Genomic DNA, 24207 nt, shown 5'->3' with positions numbered 1-24207 from the left:
CACGCCTTTCACAATTTACACAACTGCATGAGAGAAGGTCGTGATACTGATCCCGTCAAAAAAGTCAGTCATTCTTTAGACTCATTTTTACATAAGCTGAGTTACAGGTAAGGATCTTTTGATAAAAAGGTAAAACGTAAGAGAAGAATATGCTAGTCAAACAGACCATTCTCCAAAGTAGGCCCCCGCAAATTTAAATGACGTACCTGTACGTGTGTCTGGTCAAAACCTAAACCAGCGTTGGAAAGAGCACCTTTACTTTTGTTATCTTACCAGACAGAGTTTCGCGGTATCAGGTGTTATATCGGCCGCGCAGAGTAAGCCTCAGTTGAAAATTGACAAATTTACAGATTTCTATGACTGGGGTTCTGAGTGGCCCCCAGTCACTGGAAACTTCTAGTTTTTTTGTCAATTTTCAACTTAATTTTTCTCCGCCGATATAATACCTGATCTTCGACAATCTTTGTAAGTTACTAAAGGTGGTCTTTCTATCTATTACAAGCAAGTTATACTAAGGCTCCGTCTCTTACATCAGAGACCTGAAGTTAGGGTCCTAATCCCATTTCCCAGTCCCCAATTTGTCCAAATCTCATAGTCTACTAGTATGTCATGTTCAAATCTCAATCACATTCTCCAATTTTTCGATTGTTTTTTTTTTTTTTTTTTGTGAATCCCATTCCAAGTGCATAAAATCCCATTTTCCCAGCACAAACAAGGCGAATCTCAGCTCCCATTTACCTCTTCAGAACCTCTTAAATATACTCTCGATCGACTAGAGCAAAAAAAATGAAAAACGTACCGACTGGGCTTCCTGTTGTTTATGGTAAACTTTCGTAAACGTTTCCAATTTTATCATTATCTACGTCAAAAAACATGATTTAAAAAAAACATACAATAACGATCTTAGATATTTTGTTATTGTATTCTTTGTGTTTTGGTTTAATTTATTGAATGAAAATCGTTACCACAGGGATCCCAGACACCTAACTAGGTGCTCACAGCCTGTGGCCGCACCCAAGTGATGCGTTATGTCCATATATGGAGTACACTAATGCAGCGCGTTTCGATGTCATGGCGGTACAACATTTTGTTTCCTCGAGTTTTATACAGTAAAATCGTCTTCAAAATATAGACTTTCTTCTAATTATATTCGCCTTTAGGAGACATCTTAATGATTATGGAATAATGGTTCAACTTCTACTTGAGTTTGGCGCAGCTAGAAGCTGTTGAAGGCGTCTCAAAGTCTTCAGGAGTCAACAATTTACGTTTCTGGAGTCGATGTTGTCTTGTTCCGGTTGCGAATGTTTTTGTTACTGAATGGCAGCAAACAACTTGGTATGTTGTGCCTAGAAATGCTCTTAAAGTATTTTATCTTCCTGTATGTTATCTTTACTAAACCATTCACTGTTCTTGTGTTTAAAGTGTGAAAAAGCTCGCCGTTTTAGCCCTACCTTCATAACCTTCTGTTGTTGTCGAGTTTCACTCTAAATATACGAACTCTATTTGAAAATTCCAAGGTTTTCACGTCAAGACTTATACTTTTTCGACTTAAATAAGTCTTTCAAATGACATTCAGGATGTAATGGGTTGACTGGGTTTGTTGTAATTATTTTTTCAGGGCATGAAAGCTGATCCAGAGAAGCTCTTCTCAAAGCTTGATCGCATTGGCAAGGGATCTTTTGGTGAAGTTTTCAAGGGGTAAAGACAGTTTAACATGTTTTTATTTCACTTTCTCATGCTTTAACAGGACTGTATTGTGTAAGTTCTAATAGCTAATGATTACGTTCTAATATGAGGCTTTTTGATTTAGCATCGATAACCAAACGAACGCAGTGGTGGCGATAAAAATAATAGACTTGGAGGAAGCTGAAGACGAAATTGAAGATATCCAACAAGAAATTACTGTCTTGTCTCAGTGTGATAGTCCTTTCGTAACCAAATATCATGGCTCGTACTTAAAAGTAAGTATATATACTTCTTCTACCACTCTTATTCACGATCGTTTCGACCTGAAATCATACCAAATCCTTTCCATTTATATTTTATCAAAGTGTTCATCAAGGTAACCTCTGGTCTCTAGTAGAAGGTCTTCGAACTTCATATTTTTGCTCTGAAAATTTTCGTTTAAATACGACGTATATAGCCTACCTACCTACCTCTCTCGTGTGTATGCCCTATGGGTTGGGCAAACATCGTGTATATTTACATCGAGTTGTGCTGTAGATTTGACTTTATGCCGAAAATCGGTGAAAAATCTCATTGATGACAATCAAAAGATCGAAACCTTTTTCAAAACTTTGATATCTGATACTGCGGTGTTTTGTAGTCGACAACTTTTAGATCGAACACTTATATATTCTTTGAAGGGATGGGCATTTTATTTTTGAATTTAAAGATCAGAAGTTCTCTCGATCTCCTTGCGATATTTTGGTCATTAATTAAACTACGATTGAACAAAAGTTTATGTCGTCGATCGAGATAATCGTAGTCGAGGAATAAGACAAACAATTCGACAACTTGTATTGCACGATTTGTAAAATCCTAGGGATTTCTTTGAGAAAGTAGTTGTATTTCCTGCTGGTGTGTGTACAGCTTTGTCGTCATGGATGTATGTTGACATTGTTTGAAACTCAAGGTAATGCCCTCTCGCGATGTTTTCTTTGCAGTGGTTGGTCATGCTAAGGCATATATTGCTATTCCGATATATTATTTATATGGAAAGAATAAGAAGGGTTATAATTAAACATGACAGATCCCTCCCACACAAATAGTTTTGGAAACTTTTACTGACTTGCAGTGACTAAATAGTATGATTGACGAAAATGACTACGTAAAAGATATGCTATATTGATTTTAGAATCACCCCACCATCCAATTATTATTTATTGAGTTACTTAATCCTAAATAATGGCAAAAAATGTTGAGTGCAAACCGAATTTTTGCAGCTAATAGACAATTAAATGTCCAAAGTCTTCTCTCTCTCTTAAAAGTTGTAGAATATTCTAACACATCCTATCTAAAAGTTTAGAATTCAAAATCCTAATATGATTATGTATGTTGTAAAGAAATTAGGTGCAATATCAGGTCTAGTACTGAATGAGGAAGTTTATGAATTCATATTCATTGTTATAAATTTAATTTTTTTTAAACCCTAAAATAACTTCTAAGCCAATCAGAATTGTTCTAAATTAGCCTTAAGTGTATTCTGAACAACCATGCTCAATACTTTATGCAGTAGTATGTATTGTATGTCAGCCAATATTTTTCACAATGGCATATGTTATTAGATGATGTTAATGAAGCACTTGTGCTAAGCAATCAAGCAATATGTTCCAGCTATTTGTTTGTAGAACTTCTCTTGAATGTGGTTTTGTAATAGCGCAAACTCTAGTGAAGTCTGCAAAATGAAAAAAAACATTTTAAAAGATTTTAGTCTCCATGTGCAATACTCAGCTTTACCCCATAGTATAGAAATTAGGCCAGTTAGTGTTCATTGTATTTTATAATGGAAATATAGTATAATATAGTCTTATTTGTGTGTGTATATATGTTGTATTAACCACTTTGGGAAAAGCCTGGCTAGGCCTCTGTATGCTGTAATGATAGTAAGATCTCCTAAAGCTGATTTGTTTCAAGTATATAGATTACTGTAGAACCATATTCACATTTTGCTAATCTAGTTTTTGTTGTTGTTGTTTATAGAGAACCAAGTTATGGATTATAATGGAATATTTGGGTGGTGGGTCTGCCCTGGATCTCGTAAGTAATATACATGTACTGTTTATTGAATGTTTGTGTCTTGGTCAGGGTGTATACAAAAAAAAGACACCAATAGCCAGAATAATACCTTATTTATAGGAAATTATCAATGCATTGAACTAGATAACATGAGTTCGAAAAGGTTTTCTTTGATTCTTTGCAGTTTTACTGATTTGAACATCCTCTTTCCAGAATTACATTGTAATCTTCAAAAGAAATTTTTTTTTAAACATTTATCCTGGACTTCCTTGATTAAATACATCCCAATATATTTTTTAGATGAAAGCTGGTACCATAGAAGAGTTCTATATTGCTACCATCCTAAGAGAGGTTTTAAAAGGCCTGGAATATCTACACTCTGAGAAAAAGCTACACAGAGACATCAAAGGTAATCATCATCTCAGGGCTTAAAATAATGGTGGATCAGTCCCCAGTCACTATCACAGGTCAAATTAGTTTTAGCTTAGTTATACCTCAACTCTGGCTAAAGGTTACTAATTGAAATGACCGGCTTGGCAAAGATTTGATCAGCACCTTTGAATCTCTCATTGTTCAGTAGTCCAATAAGAAAAAAACTACGGGCAAGTAAATTTAGATTCCTTGAGCACTGAACTGTATCTAGGAAAAGATCTATTGGGTTATTTCTTAGATATATCATAAACCAGTGCACTGGTTTTGTCCTTGTCTGGAAACAGAGTTTTTGGACAATTTCCTATGAAATATCAGGAAAACACATTGTTAGACATATACACCTATATTTGCTGATGTAGTGATTATTGAGCTGTGTTTTCTTTTTTTTAAATGTTAATATTGTCTTTTCATTAAATGTTCTTTTATTTTGTGTATTTTTTTCCAGCTGCCAATGTCCTAATGTCTGAAACAGGAGATGTGAAACTTGCTGACTTTGGTGTTGCTGGTCAACTGACAGACACCTTAAACAAGAGAAATACATTCGTAGGCACACCATTCTGGATGGCACCAGAAGTCATAAAGCAATCTGCTTATGATTCCAAGGTAAAGCTCTATGCATTATCATTCACTACTAAACAATCCTAAAATGTACTCTGAATATCATCTGATATTATGATCATCAAGGGTGGGGTAGTGATAGTTCACTCACCTCTCACCAGTCGGGTCTCTCGTTTGATTTGCAGTCTCAACATCACATTTAAAAAAATTTAATTTATTTATTTTTATGAGTAGAGTTTGTTAGCTTTGTTAGGTTTTTTTTCGGGGTTTTTCAGTTATTTCCTCCCTCTGCAAAATCTAGCACACTAATGATCTATAATAATGATTTTCTGCTTTATCATCATTGCCAACAGCCTCATGATTGCCCTTTTTAATGATTATGACATTCATTTAGAGTAAGTACAAAAAAAGTGATGATAAAATAAATATATTCATGCATATTATATTGTAGGCAGATATTTGGTCCCTTGGAATCACTGCTATAGAGTTGGCTAAAGGAGAGCCACCCAACTCAGACCTTCATCCAATGAGAGTACTCTTCTTGATCCCCAAAAACAATCCTCCTGAACTCACTGGCAACTTCAGCAAAGCATTCAAAGAGTTTGTCTCATTGTGTCTAAATAAAGATCCAAATGATGTGAGTAGAAATGGTTGAGCTTGAAGCCACCTTTTTTTCATATTCATCGCCCCTAGGGGATTTGAATTTCTAATGTTTGTGGAGGGTATGATTCAAAGCTGGTATGTTTTTCTATATTTTTCTTGGGGAGAGATGTGGAGACAGCTGGAGACAAGAGGGATTTGCATTTCGAGCTTAAGATTATGCCTGGTCAACAGACAATGTCTGGCCAAAACCAGCACTTGTCCAGCCAAACAACTCTTAGGCCACTCCTCTTGACCAGTCACATTGACTGCATGGTCACATGTTGATAAGTCCAATGTGGCCAGCCATTGTGACCAGCCATTATGTTTTAGCTCAGGTGTTACAATGTAGTTGGCATGTAGCTGGCATTTCTTTAGATTATGTGATAGAGTTTTGACCATATTTATTCTACACATGTATATTTAAACTGTTTTTTTTTGGTTAGTATTCTGTTGTTATACTGGTATATTGTTTGTTGCAGCTGCGCCTGCACTTTGGAATGACCTTCCATTTGAATTGCGCGCAATAACTGATATTAACACATTTAAGCGTCATTTGAAAACTTTGTTTTTTAGCCTGGCATACAATTAGGTGATTTGAAATATATTATGTAATCCAGAGAGCATCCACAAAGTTGGGACATGATATTATTTTATGTATATAGTTATATTTTTATGATTTTTATTGGTATTTCATTTAGATTAGTTCCTAATATTATTATATATGTATGTATATATATGAGTGTGTGTGTATATGTGTATATATATATATATTATTATTATATATAATTTTGATTGTGATTACAATATTTATTTATATTATGATTTTAGTGAATTAGATTAGATTTATTTTATATCATATATATTGTAATGCGCTGCTGATAATTTTATTGAAGCAGCGCAATATAAGTCAATAAATTATTATTATTATTATATGTTTTTCTTTAAACACTAAAATAACTTGTGTGCATATTGCTTTTCAGAGACCAACTGCAAAAGAGCTTCTAAAACATAGATTCATTAGAACTGCAAAAAAGAATAGTTATTTGGTTGAATTAATAGAACGATATAAAAGATGGAAACAAAACCACGGTGATGAAGATGATAGCAGTTCAGGGGACGACAGTGATGGGTATGTCCCTACATAATTGTCATTTTTATTTTAATTTGGTTGTATTTTTTTAATGCATGGGGAGTGGTCTTAGTGGTATTGAGAAGCTTGTTGTGCCACCCCAAATGGACCCTCTACCTTTGGTGTAATGTTTTCCCATTTCAGACGACATGTCATTACCTAGAGTATCATTTCTTTGTTTAATGGTTGTGAATGCGAAGACACATGAATATAAACAAAGAATCATTTTCTCAAGGGAATGACACATGGCAAGCAGTTTATCCAAAAAAAATCTATAATATCACCTTGAAACCTTGTTCTCTTTTGGAAAGAATAAATGGGCAGTTCTAGACATCCTTGCTAATTTGTTACTCTGATATGATTTAGAGATAAAGATGATTCTGATGATTGGATATTCTCTACGATAAGGGTAAAACCCAATGAAAGTGATGAAAATGGAGAAGTAGTATCAAAAGATTCAAAGCAGGCTGTAAGTAATCACAAGCAACATTTGTACTACACACATGCTTAGGTGACTTAAAGCATCTTTTTATTTTCTGAGCCACTTTTGAGTTAGAAACTTTCGTTGGATGGCTTTCCTCCAGGTTCTCTGGTTTTCCCTCCCTCCATAAAAATCAACACACGACATGAGTTTTGTGTTGTAAATTATGAATGTAGTGGTAGTGTGTGTGGAGCAAATCTCACAGAAGAATTAGTTGGTCGTAAAGTATACTTATTTATAAAGGGATCTAATACCTACATGTAGCCACCTGGTCTAGCCATTTACTTTGGTTTGTATATTATAATCAAATCATAACTTATTAGTATGTGAATGTCTAAATATTGTTTACGAGAACAGTAAATGGAATTTACATGTACATGTATCATACTAACAAGTAATTGGTGTTTTTGTTATCTTAGGAACCTGCAAAAGCAAAGCGTCCTGTCTCTAGATGTTTAAATAATGTTTTCGCACCAGTTTTATCGGAGGTTTGTTCTTTCTATATGATCCATCTAGCTCACACTTGCAACACAATTAAACCATTTAAGCAACACATTGTGCATTGCATATTTAAGCAAGTATATTCATGTTTGATGCTGTGACTGTGATGTCACGTCTCTACTCTTTTTATTGGCTGCTTCAGGACATCATCAATTTTTGACTATGTTGACTGTGTCATTTTGTCTTGTCATTTGCTCTTACACTCATGAAAAGTAATCATTTCTTCCTTCAAAGCTGTGTGAGAAAATGACTGCAATAAAGCTGTTACAGGGTGTCATAAAAATGATGTCGTTCAATATCATAGAGGAAAGATACTTTTAGATATGAGTAACATCCCATGATTTGCCTTATGTCGTAATTCATGTATGCTAAGATGTTTTTCATTTTCTCATGTTACAGCTTGCTTCAAAATATGGTTCACAAGGGAATGTATTAAATGATATACAAGAAGCTTTGAACGCAGCTGAAGAGAAGGTGCCGGGTATTAATGACAGAATAGTGCAGAAAATTGTTGAAAGAACCACAAGGTTAGTAGTAGGCTGCTGTGCAGGTATGGCAGAGCCAGGAGGGCTTTTTTATAGAAATGACACATCATTTTGTCTTAGTTTGATTGAAACAGAAAGAAGTGCCCCCTCCTTCACTTTAAAACGTGCTCAGCAATCCCTGAAAACTAGAGTAGAAGGATTCAGCTGAAACAAACAATAAATAACACTCAAATATAACACAACAAATACATCTTGTCAGTAAATCATACTGTAATCTTACTTCCCTGAGGTTGTGTTTCAAGGCCTGCATCCTCGATTTGTTCTTAGTTGTTTTTTAAAATCAGATAAGGAGTAACTACACAAACATCTGATGCAGGGATGAAATCTGTTGTTCAGTTTTGATATACGTTTTTTTCTGTGTGTATTTCAGATTGTAGCAATCTTGGTGGTCAAGTCACCTCCATGTCATTACAAATCAAGGCTAGAATCATTACTAGACTGAAATAAAGACTGCTCATCACTTTTTTAATCAGAGCACTACAAATATATGGCTATCTAGAATAGACCCAAACACAGAAAAATCATTTGTAAAGTAGAGATCATTTGTAAGCCCCCTCTGCAGGATTGCAGGATATTCTTATGTTTAATGTTTAAAACCTCTTTCCTTCAATCACCACATGAAACTAAAGCACAGACAAGGAAGAGTCCTGCAGAGATAACAGATATCAGATACATGATAACATGTTGATTATTCTATCAGGCTATTGTATATTTTCTTACTATACTCATTGCAAAAACGATAGAAAACTGCCATCCATCACCGCAGGGCTTGAGATAATTGCTGATCAGTTGCCGGTCAAGATGACAAGCCAAATTAGTTTTTGTCATACCTCATTTCTGGGTCAACGTTACTAGTCAAAATGACCAGCAAGGCAAAGATTTGACCAGACAAGTCCCAGTTCTGGCCGGACATTGTCTAATGTTCAGCCATAACTTTAAGCCCTGCAATAATTCATATTTTTTAACTGGATTAATTGAAGTTAAGACTCTCCTACATTTTCAAGAGAATCATCAAAATGTGTTTCATTACAAAGTTAACCAAGGTGGCACTTAGAAATTCTTATTACAACTACTACATGTAAATAGCTAATGACACACCAACTGTCCACCTAAGGTTTTCTATATTTTTGCTCCATCATCAACTAATGATTGAGCATCAGACACAAAAGTCTGTTTGATATGACTTTTGCAAAAGACACATTAGATATGTACTGATAGAGTATTTCTTGTAATCTTTCGTATCATCGATAATCATAAATAATTGTTTTATCTGTTATGTATCTGTCTATTGATTTGTCTTTTGGTAGCAATATTCAATGACTTGAGTTTCAAAATGACAATAATCTTGATGGTTGGGATCCCTGTGTGCTTGATGCCAGAAAAAATATTGATGATTTTCAGAGTGGCTTTAAAGTTACTGTTTGATAAATATTTATACCAACTATTCCAAGCGCAGCATTCTATTAAAATATTCGATAATATCAGAGTCCAGGGGAAAATCACTAGTGATCTGAATACCCAATCAGAATGCAGGGGATGATTGCTAGTGATCTGAATACCCAATCAGAATGCAGGGGATGATTGCTAGTGATCTGGATACCCAATCAGAGTGTGGGGGGAGATTACTAGTGATCTGAATACCCAATCAGAGAAACCTACCTAAAAGCTGTCCTCTTGTTTCTTTCCAGTCTTGTGATAATCCATACTAGTGCTTCTCATAAGATCGTCACTTCTGCTTCGTTTACGAAATCGTGCCATCACTACAAGTGTTCTAAACGTCATCAGATTACTAAAGGTGCCTCATAATGCATGTTATTAAGGAATCGTCATGTCAAAGCTACCCAGGTTAATTGCTATGCTATAACTACAGAAGACTTTGCCCTTTTTTTACTAAACTGAACAAGCCTTTAATTAGATAATTTGCAATGTTTGCTATTTTAAATAACGGTTAAAAACTCTTCAATTTCTTTTACAACGGTATAGAGTGCATACCATATAACAGTGAAAAACTTGTTAGAAATTGCACACATTTTAAAATAGTAAGTTTAGTAGGCCTCAGTAGACCGTAGATTTGCAAAGCGTAGAACTAATTTGTTCAATTTTGTCATTTAACCTATTCACGAATATATGGTATGCACTCTAGTAAATTCTGCATAAATAGAATTATAGAGTATGTACCATTCAAAGATATATATGATTCAAAGATATATATATAGCAGTAAGCTATTAGTAAAATAATTATTGGTATTGTAATACACTCAACAAAATTACTCGATTCTGATTGGACAAGAGGACTGAGTACGATTATATCCTAAATTGTACTCTGTAGAGTCCCAATTGAGTTGCACAATTTCGTTGAGCGTATTATAAACAAAAAATCGCACAATCTTCTCGTACAATTCGGAATTTATAGATACTCGTGATGTTTTGAAAGTTCTCAAATTGAACTCCAATTTGAAAACTTTCAAAACATCACTCGTACCTATAAATTCCGAATTGTACGAGAAGATTGTGCGATTTCCTATACTAACACTTTTGATGCCGTTTTTCCTTTTACCGGAAATACGTCACGAGCGTAAACCGTCACTATCATATAAATCCACTGAATCTAGCCAATCAAAACCTAACATCACTATCATATAAATCCGCTGAATCTAGTCAATCAAAACCGTTTTTTTATGCATACGCATATAAGGGTTTGGTCACTTATTGATGGGTCTTCAGTAAAATTTATATCTCGTTTCGCACCAGCCCCGCTTATCAATTCTTGGTTCTGCTCCCCTTAGTTACATGGACTGTATAGCGACTGCCAGAGGCACCTTCACATGCTTTCAGTTCGACCCCGTTGAGTTGCCCCACTGCTGTACTATTTGCGGAGGTGATTAGCGACGACAAGTTTTTTTAAGTTAACGTTGCTATGTCCCAAATTATCTAGAATATCTCAGAATTTAAAACTCTGATCTCGGAAAATGGATTATAAATTGTTTCAATAGTCTACTGCCCTGCGAAAATGAACTGAAAATTGTCTCGTCATCCTTGTAGTACTCTTTAAAATAGATACTGTGTAGTTGTTTGGGAGACAAGATTTTAATTCCACTGGGAAAACTGCTGCAACGGTGATTGGTTCGCTATTATCTAAGGGGGGGGACCATGAATGATAACCAATCCAATATATAGTATAATAACGTTATGATGTTGCTCTAGCTATTTTTTAAAAAAATTTAACTTCAATGTTGGTGAATGTTTGATGTGTTAAAATATGCATTTTTATAGTTTTTGGAATACATTAGATAAATGGCTTTATTATATAATTACCAATGAAATATCTATTTTTCTCTATTTCGAAAAATTGATATCTTCACATGTGAAAATAACATGTTATTTTCACGTGTGAAAATAACACCATTGCGATGGCTATTCAAAATACACGGAAAGAATTGTCTGAAAAAGCCAAAACATACTTCATTGATAATTATATAATAAACAGAATATTACATGGGCGCTTGGAGATACGCAATTTATCTTCTCGTGTTGAAAATCTCTCACCGGCTCATTCCCTGCGCTCACTCGTGAGAGATCTTTTCAACACTCGAAGATAAATTTCGTATCTCCGCACGCCCATGTAATATCCTCTATTTATCATATCACTGAATTTTCTATAAATCAGTTAATTTGGATTTTTTGGATTTTCTAAGCTCTCTTTTAAAGTATTCGATCGTCCTATTGATTCCAATTGGCAGAGGAACCTGAAGAAAGAAATCGTTTTAGAGGGAGTCAGGGACAAAAGTGTTATATTTATAATATTGATGGTTTTCACGGCGGCCATGTTGGAGGAACTTAACAAAAGAATTATCAACTGAATTCTTATGTTATATCCTCCAACATGGCCACCGTGTCTTTTGTTATTTAATTCTCTTGTGAATGGTTGAAAACCAGCAATACACAACACTGCTCTGATCAGCTTCAGGCTTAGCTTAACTAGGGTCGCGGATTGCGGGAAGCACGGGTGGCGTAGCGGTGAGAGCGCTCGCCTCCCACCAATGCGACCCGAGTTCGAGTCCCGCTGAGCTCGGTGTCGTATGTGAGTCTAAAAGTGGGAGAGAAGATGAGTCATCATAAAAACGTCGCATCCTGGATTGAATGCCTTGTGTGTGTGACTAGTGAACCAATGTATGAAGGGTTGTGAATGGCCCTGGTGTAATGACAGAATTTTTCTTACCTCTGGTTTCCAGCCCAAGTATTTTCGAGCTCGTGAAATATCAGGCTTTCTTCGTTGGGGGTCATCTTCCTTCTCATGCTCGTTGATGATTGGTGCGCTGCCTCCTGAAAAGATCACGTGACATTGATGTTAGGTTTTGATTGGCTAGTTTCAGCGGATTCATATCCATTACTGCAAGTAGCGTCCAATGACATTACTCGACTGGAACACGTCAGATTTGTTTAATTTGAAACTGTTTTCATAGCAACAGCGACGTAAATGCTTTCATGGTTAACCTACCAATGGCGTGTTTAATAATTTGAGCAAATTCCATAATTGAGTGTTCATCAGGGTTCCCCTAAACGAATAAACAAACAAACAAAGTTTGAAATGCAGTAGATTAGACCTCCTTACTTTGAGCCAGGCCACGTGTCATTCCATTGATTATCATTTCTTTGTTGAACAGATGCACACAAGATACATGAATATGGATACAACTCAAACAAAGAATATTATTCTCAGGAGAGTGACAAGTGGTCTGAAATGGGAAAACATTGCTCCTGTGCTAACGAGGTCTATTCAAATGATGACCTAATGAAGAACAGGGCCTGGTTGTACCAAGCCTGGATAGCGCTATCCGATGGGTAAATCTTATCCAGTGGATACATTTATTGGATAACAGCATCGACTTATCCACTGGACAAGGATATATCCGCCGGATAGCGCTATCCAGGATTTGTACAACTGGGACCAGATAAAAGAGCTAAGAAGAGAGAAGCAAACAAATAGTATTGACTTACGATATTGATTGGCTTGGAATAGTTGGAGTTCATAAGCAATATTAAACCGTTAACCAAATCACTGCAAAAATACAATTATAAATTAACAGGAACGTCAAGTTATAGACCCCTTGTATGTGACGTCAAAGCAGCTCAATTTGGAGGGCAAAACCAAAGATTTTTAATCTCCTGACAATTGGAAACCTATTGTTTTGTCCTCCAAATTGAGCTGCATTGATTCCGTCGTGCTGCAAGGGTTATATTGATTTGCAATGCCATTATTATAGACAATTTTTGCAAAATTCGTACCGAATACAGTCGTTCTAGCGTCAAAACATTTACAAATACCAACGATAAAGTAAATGATTCACAACTTCAACAATACAAACACTTTGAAATTCCACGGACCTTCACTAGAATGCATGAATATTCTACACCAAATCGAGCAACAAGGCAAAAGAGAACTCGCGAAAATAGAGTATTTTTTGATGTTGTAGAAACAAGTAACCACTGAAAAACTATTACCTGACATATTGAAAAGATCTGGTCTGTTTTCCTGAGCCATAAACCTGCCAAGAAAAATATATTGTCAATGGATGAACAAATGGAATAATGTAGGGATGGGAAACGCCTTACTTACGGTCAGCGGTTTCTCTTGTAGAGCCTGCATAATAAAGTTACTAACTACACGACCTGCGAAAAAAAGAGAAATGTTTTCTAACCACCAGGGTGACCACAGTAGTACCCCCAAAGAAAAGATCTAGACTCCAGATTGAGTCAAAATGACACGTAACTTAGATCAGTGCAGAGGTTTTGATCTGTTAGTTAGCCGTGCCCTGACTTAGATCAGCCCAGAGGTTGTTTCAGGGTTCTATCTGTGAGTTAGCCGTGCCCTGACTTAGATCAGTCCAGAGGTTTTGATCTGTGAGTTAGCCCTGCCCTGGTGGTTGTTCAAGGGTAGCCAAGGCCTGACTTACATTAGCTCAGAGGCTGTTTCATATGTAATATTTCAAACACGCAAGAGAGTTCTTCCTCCGATTTCCAAACATTGAAAAGTGAGTTGAAAAAACAAGGCGCAGCCGAGTTTTTTTAACTGACTTTGAGGTGTTTGGAAATCAGAGGAAGACCTCTCTCGCATGTTTGAAGTATTACTTCTCATACTCATGAATATTTCTTGGAAAAAATCAAAGAAAAAGTTTACGAAATTTAATGCAAATTAAGAACACATTTCCAAACCACCGTCACAGTAGTGATTTGCTTTGTTTTCTCCTCATTAAATATTCATGAGTATGAGAAACCGTATCGAAATATGGCAACCAATTTGAATAACTATCGTTCTACACTGACTAGCGACTAACTAGCCTCTCATGCAGTCTGCTTCAAGATTGCATGTGAGCCCCCCCCCCCCTCCCCCCACAAACCCCATCCTACATTTACCCTTCCAGCTGATAGATTGATATCTAGTTTACTATAATATCCTTACTACCTCAAACTCACCATCACTCATGTGCATCCTAGGACCAAAGGTGTTGAATATTCGAGCCACTCGAACCTCCACACCCTCCTACCGTGAACAAAAGTTTGAGCGTTTAAATAATAAATAATTTTTACTTGTCACTTGTATTTTAGGAGCCTTTGCCTAAAGGCTCACCAAAATACTCATTGACTCGTAAAAATACACAGCCGTATGAGATGCTTAGCCGATTGATAACCTCTATGTATCGTTTCTCACTCATACATTTATAAATGGGTTTCAGGCTTCAGGATTTTGTAAGTAGTAATAACCCCAGATGTTACCTGTTTTGCATAGGCATAACACATAGTTTCTGCAACTCTCTTGCCTTCGTCATAGCACGCTCTTGGACCGATAGGATTCACATGACCCCAGTAATCCTCATTTTGCGGATGTTGCTATGGAGACAAATTAATTCAACTTAAATAAATGAAATTCAATGCAGCGGTTGCCTGAGATATTCATGAGAGGTTGCTTCTCATGGTGCAGGACAGAACGACTGATGATCACAAAAGATGTGCCATCCCCATCTTACTGATTTGATTTGAAGGACTTTTATATAACAATAGTGTGGTGCGGACTGCAGCCATGAGGGCAACAGGGTAGGGAGGAAGCTTAAATAGGAGAGTATAGCAAGATATGCAGTCTACAGTCTTTAAAATGTGAGTATTGTTATCAAAAACAGCAGATATCATAAACGCATAAAAAGTAGAAGTTTTTATACCGAAGAATTAGTTCTAATCTTTTTCTGAAAATAATTACATGTTATATCAAAGGTGGTTTACTACTTACTTCTGGATCTGTTTGGTGATGTAAAGAAACCATGAAGCACAAGGAAAAGAAAAGAACAATGGGTTAAGGTGGGGTACAATGTGGACAGGGAGGGGTACAATGTGGACAGGATGGGGTACAATTGTGCTCAGGGTGGGGTTAGCTGGGTGAGGATGAAGTACTACTGGGTCAGGGTAGGGTACAATGTGGTCAGGGTGGGATGCTGTTGGATGGGGATGGAGTACTGCTGGGTCAAGGTAGGTTGCAGTATGGTCAGGGTAGGGTGATGCTTGGTGAGGATGGTGTATTGCTGGGTCAGGTTAGGGTACAGTGTGATCAGGGCAGGGTACAGGGTGGTCAGGGTAAGGTGCTGCTGGGTGAGGATGGTGTATTGCTGGGTCAAGGTAGGGTACAGTGTGATCAGGGTAGGGTACAGGGTGGTCAGGGTAAGGTGCTGCTGGGTGAGGATGGTGTATTGCTGGGTGAGGTTAAGGTACAGTGTGATCAGGGTGGAGTACAGCATGCTCAGGGTAGGGTGCTGCTGGGTGAGGATGTAGTACTACTGTGGGATCCCTGCTATATACTACAGTGTGGTCATGTCGTCAGGGTGGGGTACTAAGGGTAGTTGGGATGGGTAGAAAATAAAGCATGACCAACCTCCATAAATCTCACTGGTTGAAGCTAAGAGTAGCCTTGCATGTACTCTTTTAGCCAAGCCAAGCATATTCAATGTACCTATTGCATTTGTCTTGATAGTCTGCATCAAAATAATGTTTTAATTCATTGTCAATCAACACACAGGGACTACTGCACCACGCAGGGGCTGCATCACACAGGGACTGCACCACACAGGGGCTGCACCACACAGGAACTGCAGCACACAGAGACTGCATCACACAGGGACTGCATCACACATGGACTACTGCATCACACAGGGACTGCATCACACAGGGACTACTGCATCACACAGGGTCTGCATCACACACGGACTGCATCATACAGGGACTGCATCACACAAGGACTGCATCATACAGGGACTGCACCACACAGGGACTGCATCACACAGGGACTACTGCATCACACAGGGACTGCATCACACACGGACTGCATCATACAGGGACTGCACCACACAAGGACTGCATCACACAAGGACTACTGCATCACACAGAGACTGCATCACACACAGACTGCATCATACAGGGACCGCACCCCACAGGAATTGCAGCACACAGAGACTGCATCATGTAAATTTGTTTAATACTTTATTGTTATCTATATAGTACCTTAATAGGGTTGTACATATAATTAGGTGGAGAAGCAGGTGATGCCAAGTGGTAGATCTGATCGACTGCAAACAAAACATGACTGATTAATAATTTGAACTTTTTGTTTCAATGCAGCATTTGAAATCACATTCAAAGTAATGAAAAGGAAGTAAAAGAAAGCAAAGCAAGTGAAAATATAGAAAAGGGAAGGGAATAAAAGCAATGGAAAGCAAAGAAAGGAGAGTAAACAAAATAAAAGAAAAAAGAAGGAAGGAGCGGAAAGAAAAGTAAGGCAATGCAATGGAAAGGAGAGGAAAGGAAAGGAAAGGAAAGGAGAGGAGAGGAGAGGAGAGGAGAGGAGAGGAGAGGAGAGGAGAGGAGAGGAGAGGTTTGAAATAGCTTTATTGGCATGACCTACAATTTACAGGTATTGCTAAAGCATTGAACATTAACAGGGATTTTTTTGTTGTTATATTTTACAAACACATTGTAATAAGAAAAATATCTATATATCTATATCTATATATATCTATATGTAAAGTAACATATTTAAAAAAAATAGGTATGAGTATTACAAATATACTAAAATCTTAATTGAATGGTAATAATAATCAAAGATAAATTTATCAAAAGTAATCATTAATACATTACATCAATTATTATGATTCATTCCTAAGAATGAAGCATTTGTATATAAACTTAGGAAAATAAAAAATAACCTTGTCATTGGTAGAGATCATTAAGTTACGAATTATGTTAAGATCTTTAAAATTGTCAACAGATATTTCAGGTTCTATCATATCAAAAAATCGTCGGCGAATTTGATTATAAAGAGGACAGTTACACAACATATGTATTTCTGTTTCAACTTCATCGTTCGTACAGAATAAACAGATACGTTGATCGTTTGATATATTTTGGTTGTTGTATCTGCCTGTTTCGATAGCTAATTTATGATTACTAATTCTAAATTTGGTGAACTGCCTTCTTTGCTCAAAATTTTGAATATTATCCAGATAAATTTCATATTCATAAAATTCCTTAGAGAGGAGAGGAGAGAAGAGGAGAGGAGAGGAGAGGAGAGGAGAGGAGAGGAGAGGAGAGGAGAGGAGAGGAGAGGAGAGGAGAGGAGAGGAGAGGAGAGGAGAGGAGAGGAGAGGAGAGGAGAGGAGAGGAGAGGAGAGGAGAGGAGAGGAAAGGAAAGGAAAGAAGGAAATGTAAGCAAGGAAGTAACTAATGACTTCACAAGGCAAGAAAAGGATTTCAGATTATGAGAAACAAACAACTAAGATTTTTGCCTTTCATCTTACTTTCATCTTACCTTCAATCAGCAATGGTTCTACCACGTCATGGTTAATTAATTCAAAGTTTTCATGACCTATCCTGAAAAATTATCAGGACAAAAACATCACCATGAAGACATAATATATAGCACCAATTAAAATATTCACTCTTATTCATTTATACTATTGACACACAATGTTGACATTATTTTAGCATTTTCTTTACCAATGTTCAACATTTTGTTTTCTCCCAGTGAAGTAGTTGTCAACTACTGTAACCTGAAATGAATTTGAAACAACAAATTATATGACAGTGTTGTGTGAATTAGTGAAGGGAGCATGGTTGAAATGTCAATTGCAGTAGGCATGCAGGCAACATTGCCAAAATGTACAAGAAAAATGTCATTGAAAACTACTCTGAGCATGGAAAGATGCTATATTATTTTTTCATTATATAGTTTAGATTATGCTTTTTGGGATTGGTGAGAACTGTGCTTTATTAGTGAACAGAGCAGTACAGTTGCTGATGCACTCCAAGTCGAGCGCACAGTCAATTTTGCAAACAATTGAAAAGAAAACAGCATTGAAAACTAATTCAGATTTTTTTCTTCCTACATAATAAAACAATTAATGTGTTCTGCATTCAATAATATAGCAAAAATCCAACAGCACTCTTCCTTTGTGCTCACATCACTTCCTGTAGTGTGCATTATTACCAAACGGAGCACACAAAAAATTTGTTTTATTCGTTGTTTTTATTATTATCAATAAATTAATAAATTAATGATAATGTAATCTACCTCATGTCCTAACATCATTAATGCATCTGTAAGATGAGAGCCAACAAACCCGGCACCACCTGTAATCTGTAAAAACATTTTTCAATGAATCAAGGGTGGTGTACCAAGGGGTAGTGCATTAATTTGCCTTGCCTCTTGAGTCTCAAGTTTCAAAAAAAATTTCTGGACGTGGAATCACATGTGAGTAAAATTCTTTTTTATAGGTTGGTATCTACTACTCTCAAGTCAAGGTTTTTTCTCTGGGTTCTCGAGTTTTTTTTCTATATGTACAGCCCAACATGCTAAATTCAAATTCAATAGACTCTTTACCTTTGGAGTTTATTATATTTTCCCTTGAGATTATGATTCTTTGAATGAGTTGAATGTATCATTATTTATGTGTCTTCTCATGTTCGACCATTTAACAAAGAGATGATAATCTCGGGAATGACACACAGTCTGAAATGGGCAAAACATTATGCCGTAGCAAAAGAGGTCTATCTGTGCCCTGAATTAAATAACCCTACAAATGACATCTGTGTAGAACTAGGCTAGCAAGTAAAGTTCTACCACTTACTAATATTCTCTTGCGGTCTGCTTCTGCTAAATACTTTACAGGAAGATATTTCTTTTGACCATTTTCATGTAATCTGTCAAACAAACTATACAGTTCATTAGATTGTATAAATTTACACTGAACAAATATTTAACAACACTATAGAATGGTTCAATTAATGTTAATAGCCAGGATTTAATGATATGAATCATTAACAATTTAGTGACAACATTAACTGTAATTGGCTACTGTGATCAACCATTGATGCTGTATGCTAAGGTGTCAGTAAGCAGATGGTCGACCGCTTACCAACATCTTTGGTATGTGATAGTGACCAGCCACTGATCGGCCATTATTTTAAGACCTGTACCAACACATTATTGACCACTTGTAAAAACAAATACCTTACCATTATGTTACCAGCACCTCACTGTTAATTTACTGTTAAATTACTGACCCAGGGCTTAAAATAAAAGCAAGTCCTTGGAATTTGAACTGTTCTGGTCAAAACATGTTAACTTTGCTATGCCAGTCATTTCAGCAAATGATGTGAAACAAGGTATGATGGAGCTAAAACTAATTTGGCCTGTGACCATGAGTAGCCGTCTGGAGACCTTATCAACCACTCACCAACCATTTGACATGTCTGAACACCTTATCAACCACTCACCAACCATTTGACATGTCTGAACACCTTATCAACCACTCACTAACCATTTGATATGTCTGAACACCTTACCAACCACTCACCAACCATTTGACATGTCTGAACACCTTACCAACCACTCACCAACCATTTGACATACCTGTACACCTTATCAACCACTCACCAACCATTTGACATGTCTGAACACCTTATCAACCACTCACCAACCATTTGACATGTCTGAACACCTTATCAACCACTCACCAACCATTTGACATGTCTGGACACCTTATCAACCACTCACCAACCATTTGACATACCTGTACACCTTATCAACCACTCACCAACCATTTGACATGTCTGAACACCTTATCAACCACTCACTAACCATTTGACATGTCTGAACACCTTACCAACCACTCACCAACCATTTGACATGTCTGAACACCTTACCAACCACTCACCAACCATTTGACATGTCTGGACACCTTATCAACCACTCACCAACCATTTGACATACCTGTACACCTTATCAACCACTCACCAACCATTTGACATGTCTGAACACCTTATCAACCACTCACTAACCATTTGACATGTCTGAACACCTTACCAACCACTCACCAACCATTTGACATACCTGTACACCTTATCAACCACTCACCAACCATTTGACATGTCTGAACACCTTATCAACCACTCACTAACCATTTGACATGTCTGAACACCTTACCAACCACTCACCAACCATTTGACATGTCTGAACACCTTACCAACCACTCACCAACCATTTGACATGTCTGAACACCTTACCAACCACTCACCAACCATTTGACATACCTGTACACCTTATCAACCACTCACCAACCATTTGACATACCTGTACACCTTATCAACCACTCACCAACCATTTGACATGTCTGAACACCTTATCAACCACTCACCAACCATTTGACATGTCTGAACACCTTATCAACCACTCACCAACCATTTGACATACCTGTACACCTTATCAACCACTCACCAACCATTTGACATGTCTGAACACCTTATCAACCACTCACTAACCATTTGACATGTCTGAACACCTTACCAACCACTCACCAACCATTTGACATGTCTGAACACCTTACCAACCACTCACCAACCATTTGACATGTCTGTACACCTTATCAACCACTCACCAACCATTTGACATACCTGTACACCTTATCAACCACTCACCAACCATTTGACATACCTGTACACCTTATCAACCACTCACCAACCATTTGACATGTCTGAACACCTTATCAACCACTCACCAACCATTTGACATGTCTGAACACCTTATCAACCACTCACCAACCATTTGACATACCTGTACACCTTATCAAACCCACACTGAAACCTTACAATGCAGTGCAGGTTGATCTCAAATGCCCTATAATTTGTTACACATAAACTAACCTTTTTTCTACTGCTGCAAGTCGGAGGTCTATTGGTTTTAAGGCATCTCTGAACATCTGAGCAAAGTTGAAAGAAGATACGATTATCAATAAATTACATAAAAAATTATATTATAATCACTTTGGACAGAGTAGAATAATGGTTAATTACATTTTAAATATTCCATAAACTCAGTAGTTGCAATTATTTGCGCGCTGGAATTTGTTTTTTTGCTGTCCGTCCCCTGTCAAAACTTTTTTCCAACTGATTGACAGCAGCATATAAAAAAAGATTGCAGCGTGTACCTTGTAGCAAGTTAGCATTCATTTGAAAATTGCTGTAAAATGTCTCTTAAAAGTTTTCTGGGAACAAAAGGCTTAACGCAACTATAATATGTTTATTACCATATATTGTAAAATTATATAACAGTCCAGGCCTCTAGATATATTTACTGTCAGTACTATTGTAAAACAACCATCAACTATGACGACAGAGTTCAACTTACTTCAATATTATGACTTTCCATTTCTTTTTTTATTTGTTCTATTATTTTCTTTGATATCCTAAAAAGTAAAAAGCAAAATCTAGATAAAAATAAATTGCTCATTCTAGTGCAAATTTTTTTAATTAAGTTTTGAAATAATAGGAGCAGATCAGGGAGCAAGTAAACATTTTATGAATTACTTATTTAACAATTATTTGCGAAGGCAAAGTACATATCCGGGAATATTTACCGATACCCGAGTCTTCGAGCAGCGAGGTAATATTCCCTGATATTTACTGAGGCTGAGGCAAATAATTGTTTTAGTATAAATACACAGGTGATTCTTTCAAAAAAAGAAAAAAAAGAAGATAAAAGACACGTTTTTTTCTGGTAACAGCAACAAAAGCTGCTGGCCACCATTTTGGATTATCACTGGAGGTGATTATTGTGTGATAGTGTGAGTTTCTCGACCAATTAGTGAGTGAGATTTTCAATAATCACCTGTGTATTTTTACTAAAAACTATTAATGGTATTTTAAAAGTCAGAGAAGTTTGCTCAGTAACTGCGTATTCTCCAATCCCTGGTTGATCCTTGATGAAATATTGCACAGGTCAATAGCTCATGTGCAGCAATGTATCCTAGGGCAATATATGTGTGGCAACTGTATCTATATGTGTCAGTATACACTCAATCGAAGAATCGTTGTCGGGTTCAGAAACATAGAACATAGAAGCTGAGACCAAAATGGTACATGGGAAGTACGTTAATTAGATGCATGCTGTGACCGGCGACCCGTGGCATCATCCACTGTTTTTAATATGCATTTGGCATTCTAAACCGACTGCATGGATGGTGCAAATGAATAAATTATAATATAATTATGTAATTTCCCATGTGCCATTTCAGTCTCAGCTCTTTAATTGAGTGTATGCTCAGAGTAATGTGAGGTAACATATGCTATTGGTGAGCAACCCCTTTCATTATGCGGTCCATCCATTGGCTATCAGAAAAACAGGTGTAACTATAGCTGCGATTCAAGAGAGAAGTTCAAGATTCTTCGATAGTAGGATCCAATAGATTCAATTCATAGTTTCATTTCATGTGACATAATTGTCAATAAGAGTAGGGGGGTCAGAAAAAGAACAAAAATTACAGAGTTTGTATGGAAGAAAATTGAAATTTCTGGGGGGGGGGGTAGGGGGGTGTCTTAAAAAATTTTTGGAACTACACAATCTATTTATCCTGGGATATAGTCAACCCAGCTATTTCAGGTAATAATTTCTCTACTTACCTTGCTACTGGTATTGTTTCATTCCTACGGTTAACTGCCCAACAGGCTGAAATAGAACAAGACAGTGCTGGTTCATATATACACATTGTACTTCGTAATTCATTAATAATGTTAGCATTAATGGTCTATTTACTAAGATCATTTCTGGGATAAGACATGTTATAATGTCACAAACAAAAAATCAAGATATGTAAACTTCTCTAAACCTTTTAAATTTATAAAATTTTACTCTCAAGACAGTATGAGAACTTAAGCAATGAAAATAAATCGCCGAAATAATAGCCAGAATACCCGGATATCTAAGTAAAGGAATTTTTATCTAAATCATAGTTTTTTAATTGTTTTGATAAAAATATTTGAAAGGGTTACGTGACATAATGACTTTGAACTTTAGTCTTCAATAAATGTACTTACCAACTAAAACAGTAATCAGAAGAAGGATTATTAAAACCTTAACACGTCGTTGAACGAACGCAAAGGCACTTATACTAATTGTCATGATTGTTTTACTGTTGATGGAGTTTTATCTGTTCACGATATTTTCATTTTATTCTTGGTTCCTGGTTCTTTTGTTCAAAATGACTATAGCCGCTGACCAATAAGAAAACAAAGGTAGCCCAATCTATGTAATTATTCAACAGATGGAAGACCAGGGCACGGTTGGAATTTTATAGCATGTGAGGTTTTGTGAAGGGAAGGAAAATCAGTGAATCCGGAGATAAACCCTCGAATCAAGGGAGAGACCTAACAAACTCTACTCACATGTGATTGAGTATGGGAATTGAGCCCAAGACTCCCGGGGGGGGGGGGGGGGGGTACTCCCATATATGAACTATACGGAGATGATCCGCTGAACAGGGTATGGTTTTTCGAGCTTCTTGTCATAAACAGGGTATGCATTTTCACTCAAGGTCCAAATTCTTCCTGAGTTTCCCCCCGGGCCAAGACTCAAGATGTGAGAGGCGATCATTCCTAAAGTTTACAGCCCCCCCCCCCCCCCCCCCCCCCCCCCTCCCTCCTCAATCCACTGAAACATAACCTTCGTATCCACTGTAAAGGAGCGCAAGTGCGCAATCTTTTATAAGAATAATCTTAAAATGCGGGGTAGGATTGGGCCGGTTTTATCTGGTTACCCTCAGATCTTGCGCAAGGCTTGACTAGAAAAGCTACTGGCACGAAAATCGCCG

General features: G+C 36.9%; 2 protein-coding genes across 2 annotated transcripts; one reads left to right on the top strand and one right to left on the bottom strand.

Annotated features, from left to right (window-relative positions):
• The first annotated feature begins 1057 nt into the window (after positions 1–1057).
• On the top strand, positions 1058–9302 carry LOC116289965 (serine/threonine-protein kinase 24). Its single transcript, XM_031696924.2, has 12 exons — positions 1058–1335; positions 1619–1698; positions 1811–1961; positions 3703–3759; positions 4039–4147; positions 4616–4773; positions 5180–5365; positions 6351–6499; positions 6866–6968; positions 7400–7468; positions 7881–8008; positions 8397–9302. Exons 1-12 carry the CDS (start codon positions 1318–1320, stop codon positions 8401–8403), a joined length of 1215 nt encoding a protein of 404 aa, XP_031552784.1. The 5' UTR covers positions 1058–1317; the 3' UTR covers positions 8404–9302.
• Positions 8471–23578, bottom strand: LOC116289963 (UDP-glucuronic acid decarboxylase 1). The gene is made up of 19 exons (XM_089028659.1): positions 23435–23578; positions 23021–23066; positions 21750–21807; positions 21266–21321; positions 19192–19264; positions 18636–18701; positions 18062–18114; positions 17874–17935; positions 16571–16635; positions 15945–16044; positions 15309–15316; positions 14801–14914; positions 14501–14567; positions 13644–13696; positions 13529–13572; positions 13025–13085; positions 12525–12582; positions 12246–12349; positions 8471–11772 (listed from the first exon to the last, which is right to left on the bottom strand). The coding sequence occupies exons 1-19, from the start codon at positions 23517–23519 to the stop codon at positions 11683–11685; spliced, it is 1263 nt and encodes a 420-aa protein (XP_088884785.1). The 5' UTR covers positions 23520–23578; the 3' UTR covers positions 8471–11682.
• Positions 23579–24207: the final 629 nt, after the last annotated feature.

Source organism: Actinia tenebrosa, unplaced genomic scaffold (assembly GCF_029948245.1).
Source record: "Actinia tenebrosa isolate PJP-AT-01 unplaced genomic scaffold, QUT_ActTen_1.0 PGA_scaffold0__85_contigs__length_37466705, whole genome shotgun sequence".
NCBI lineage: Eukaryota > Metazoa > Cnidaria > Anthozoa > Actiniaria > Actiniidae > Actinia > Actinia tenebrosa.
The sequence above is the reverse complement of the archived record's forward strand: the minus strand, read 5'-3'. Positions and strand labels throughout refer to the sequence as shown.

Excerpts from the sequence above, each read along its gene's own strand:
- LOC116289963 (XM_089028659.1), bottom strand. The coding sequence starts at position 23,519 with ATGACAATTAGTATAAGTGCCTTTGCGTTCGTTCAACGACGTGTTAAG. Across the intron at positions 19,265-21,265 it reads CTTGCAGCAGTAGAAAAAAG|ATTACATGAAAATGGTCAAA; the intron begins GTTAGTTTATGT and ends TTTGTTTGACAG. Across the intron at positions 18,115-18,635 it reads TAATGATGTTAGGACATGAG|GTTACAGTAGTTGACAACTA; the intron begins GTAGATTACATT and ends AATTCATTTCAG.
- LOC116289965 (XM_031696924.2), top strand. Across the intron at positions 3,760-4,038 it reads GTGGGTCTGCCCTGGATCTC|ATGAAAGCTGGTACCATAGA; the intron begins GTAAGTAATATA and ends TATATTTTTTAG. Across the intron at positions 4,774-5,179 it reads AATCTGCTTATGATTCCAAG|GCAGATATTTGGTCCCTTGG; the intron begins GTAAAGCTCTAT and ends ATTATATTGTAG.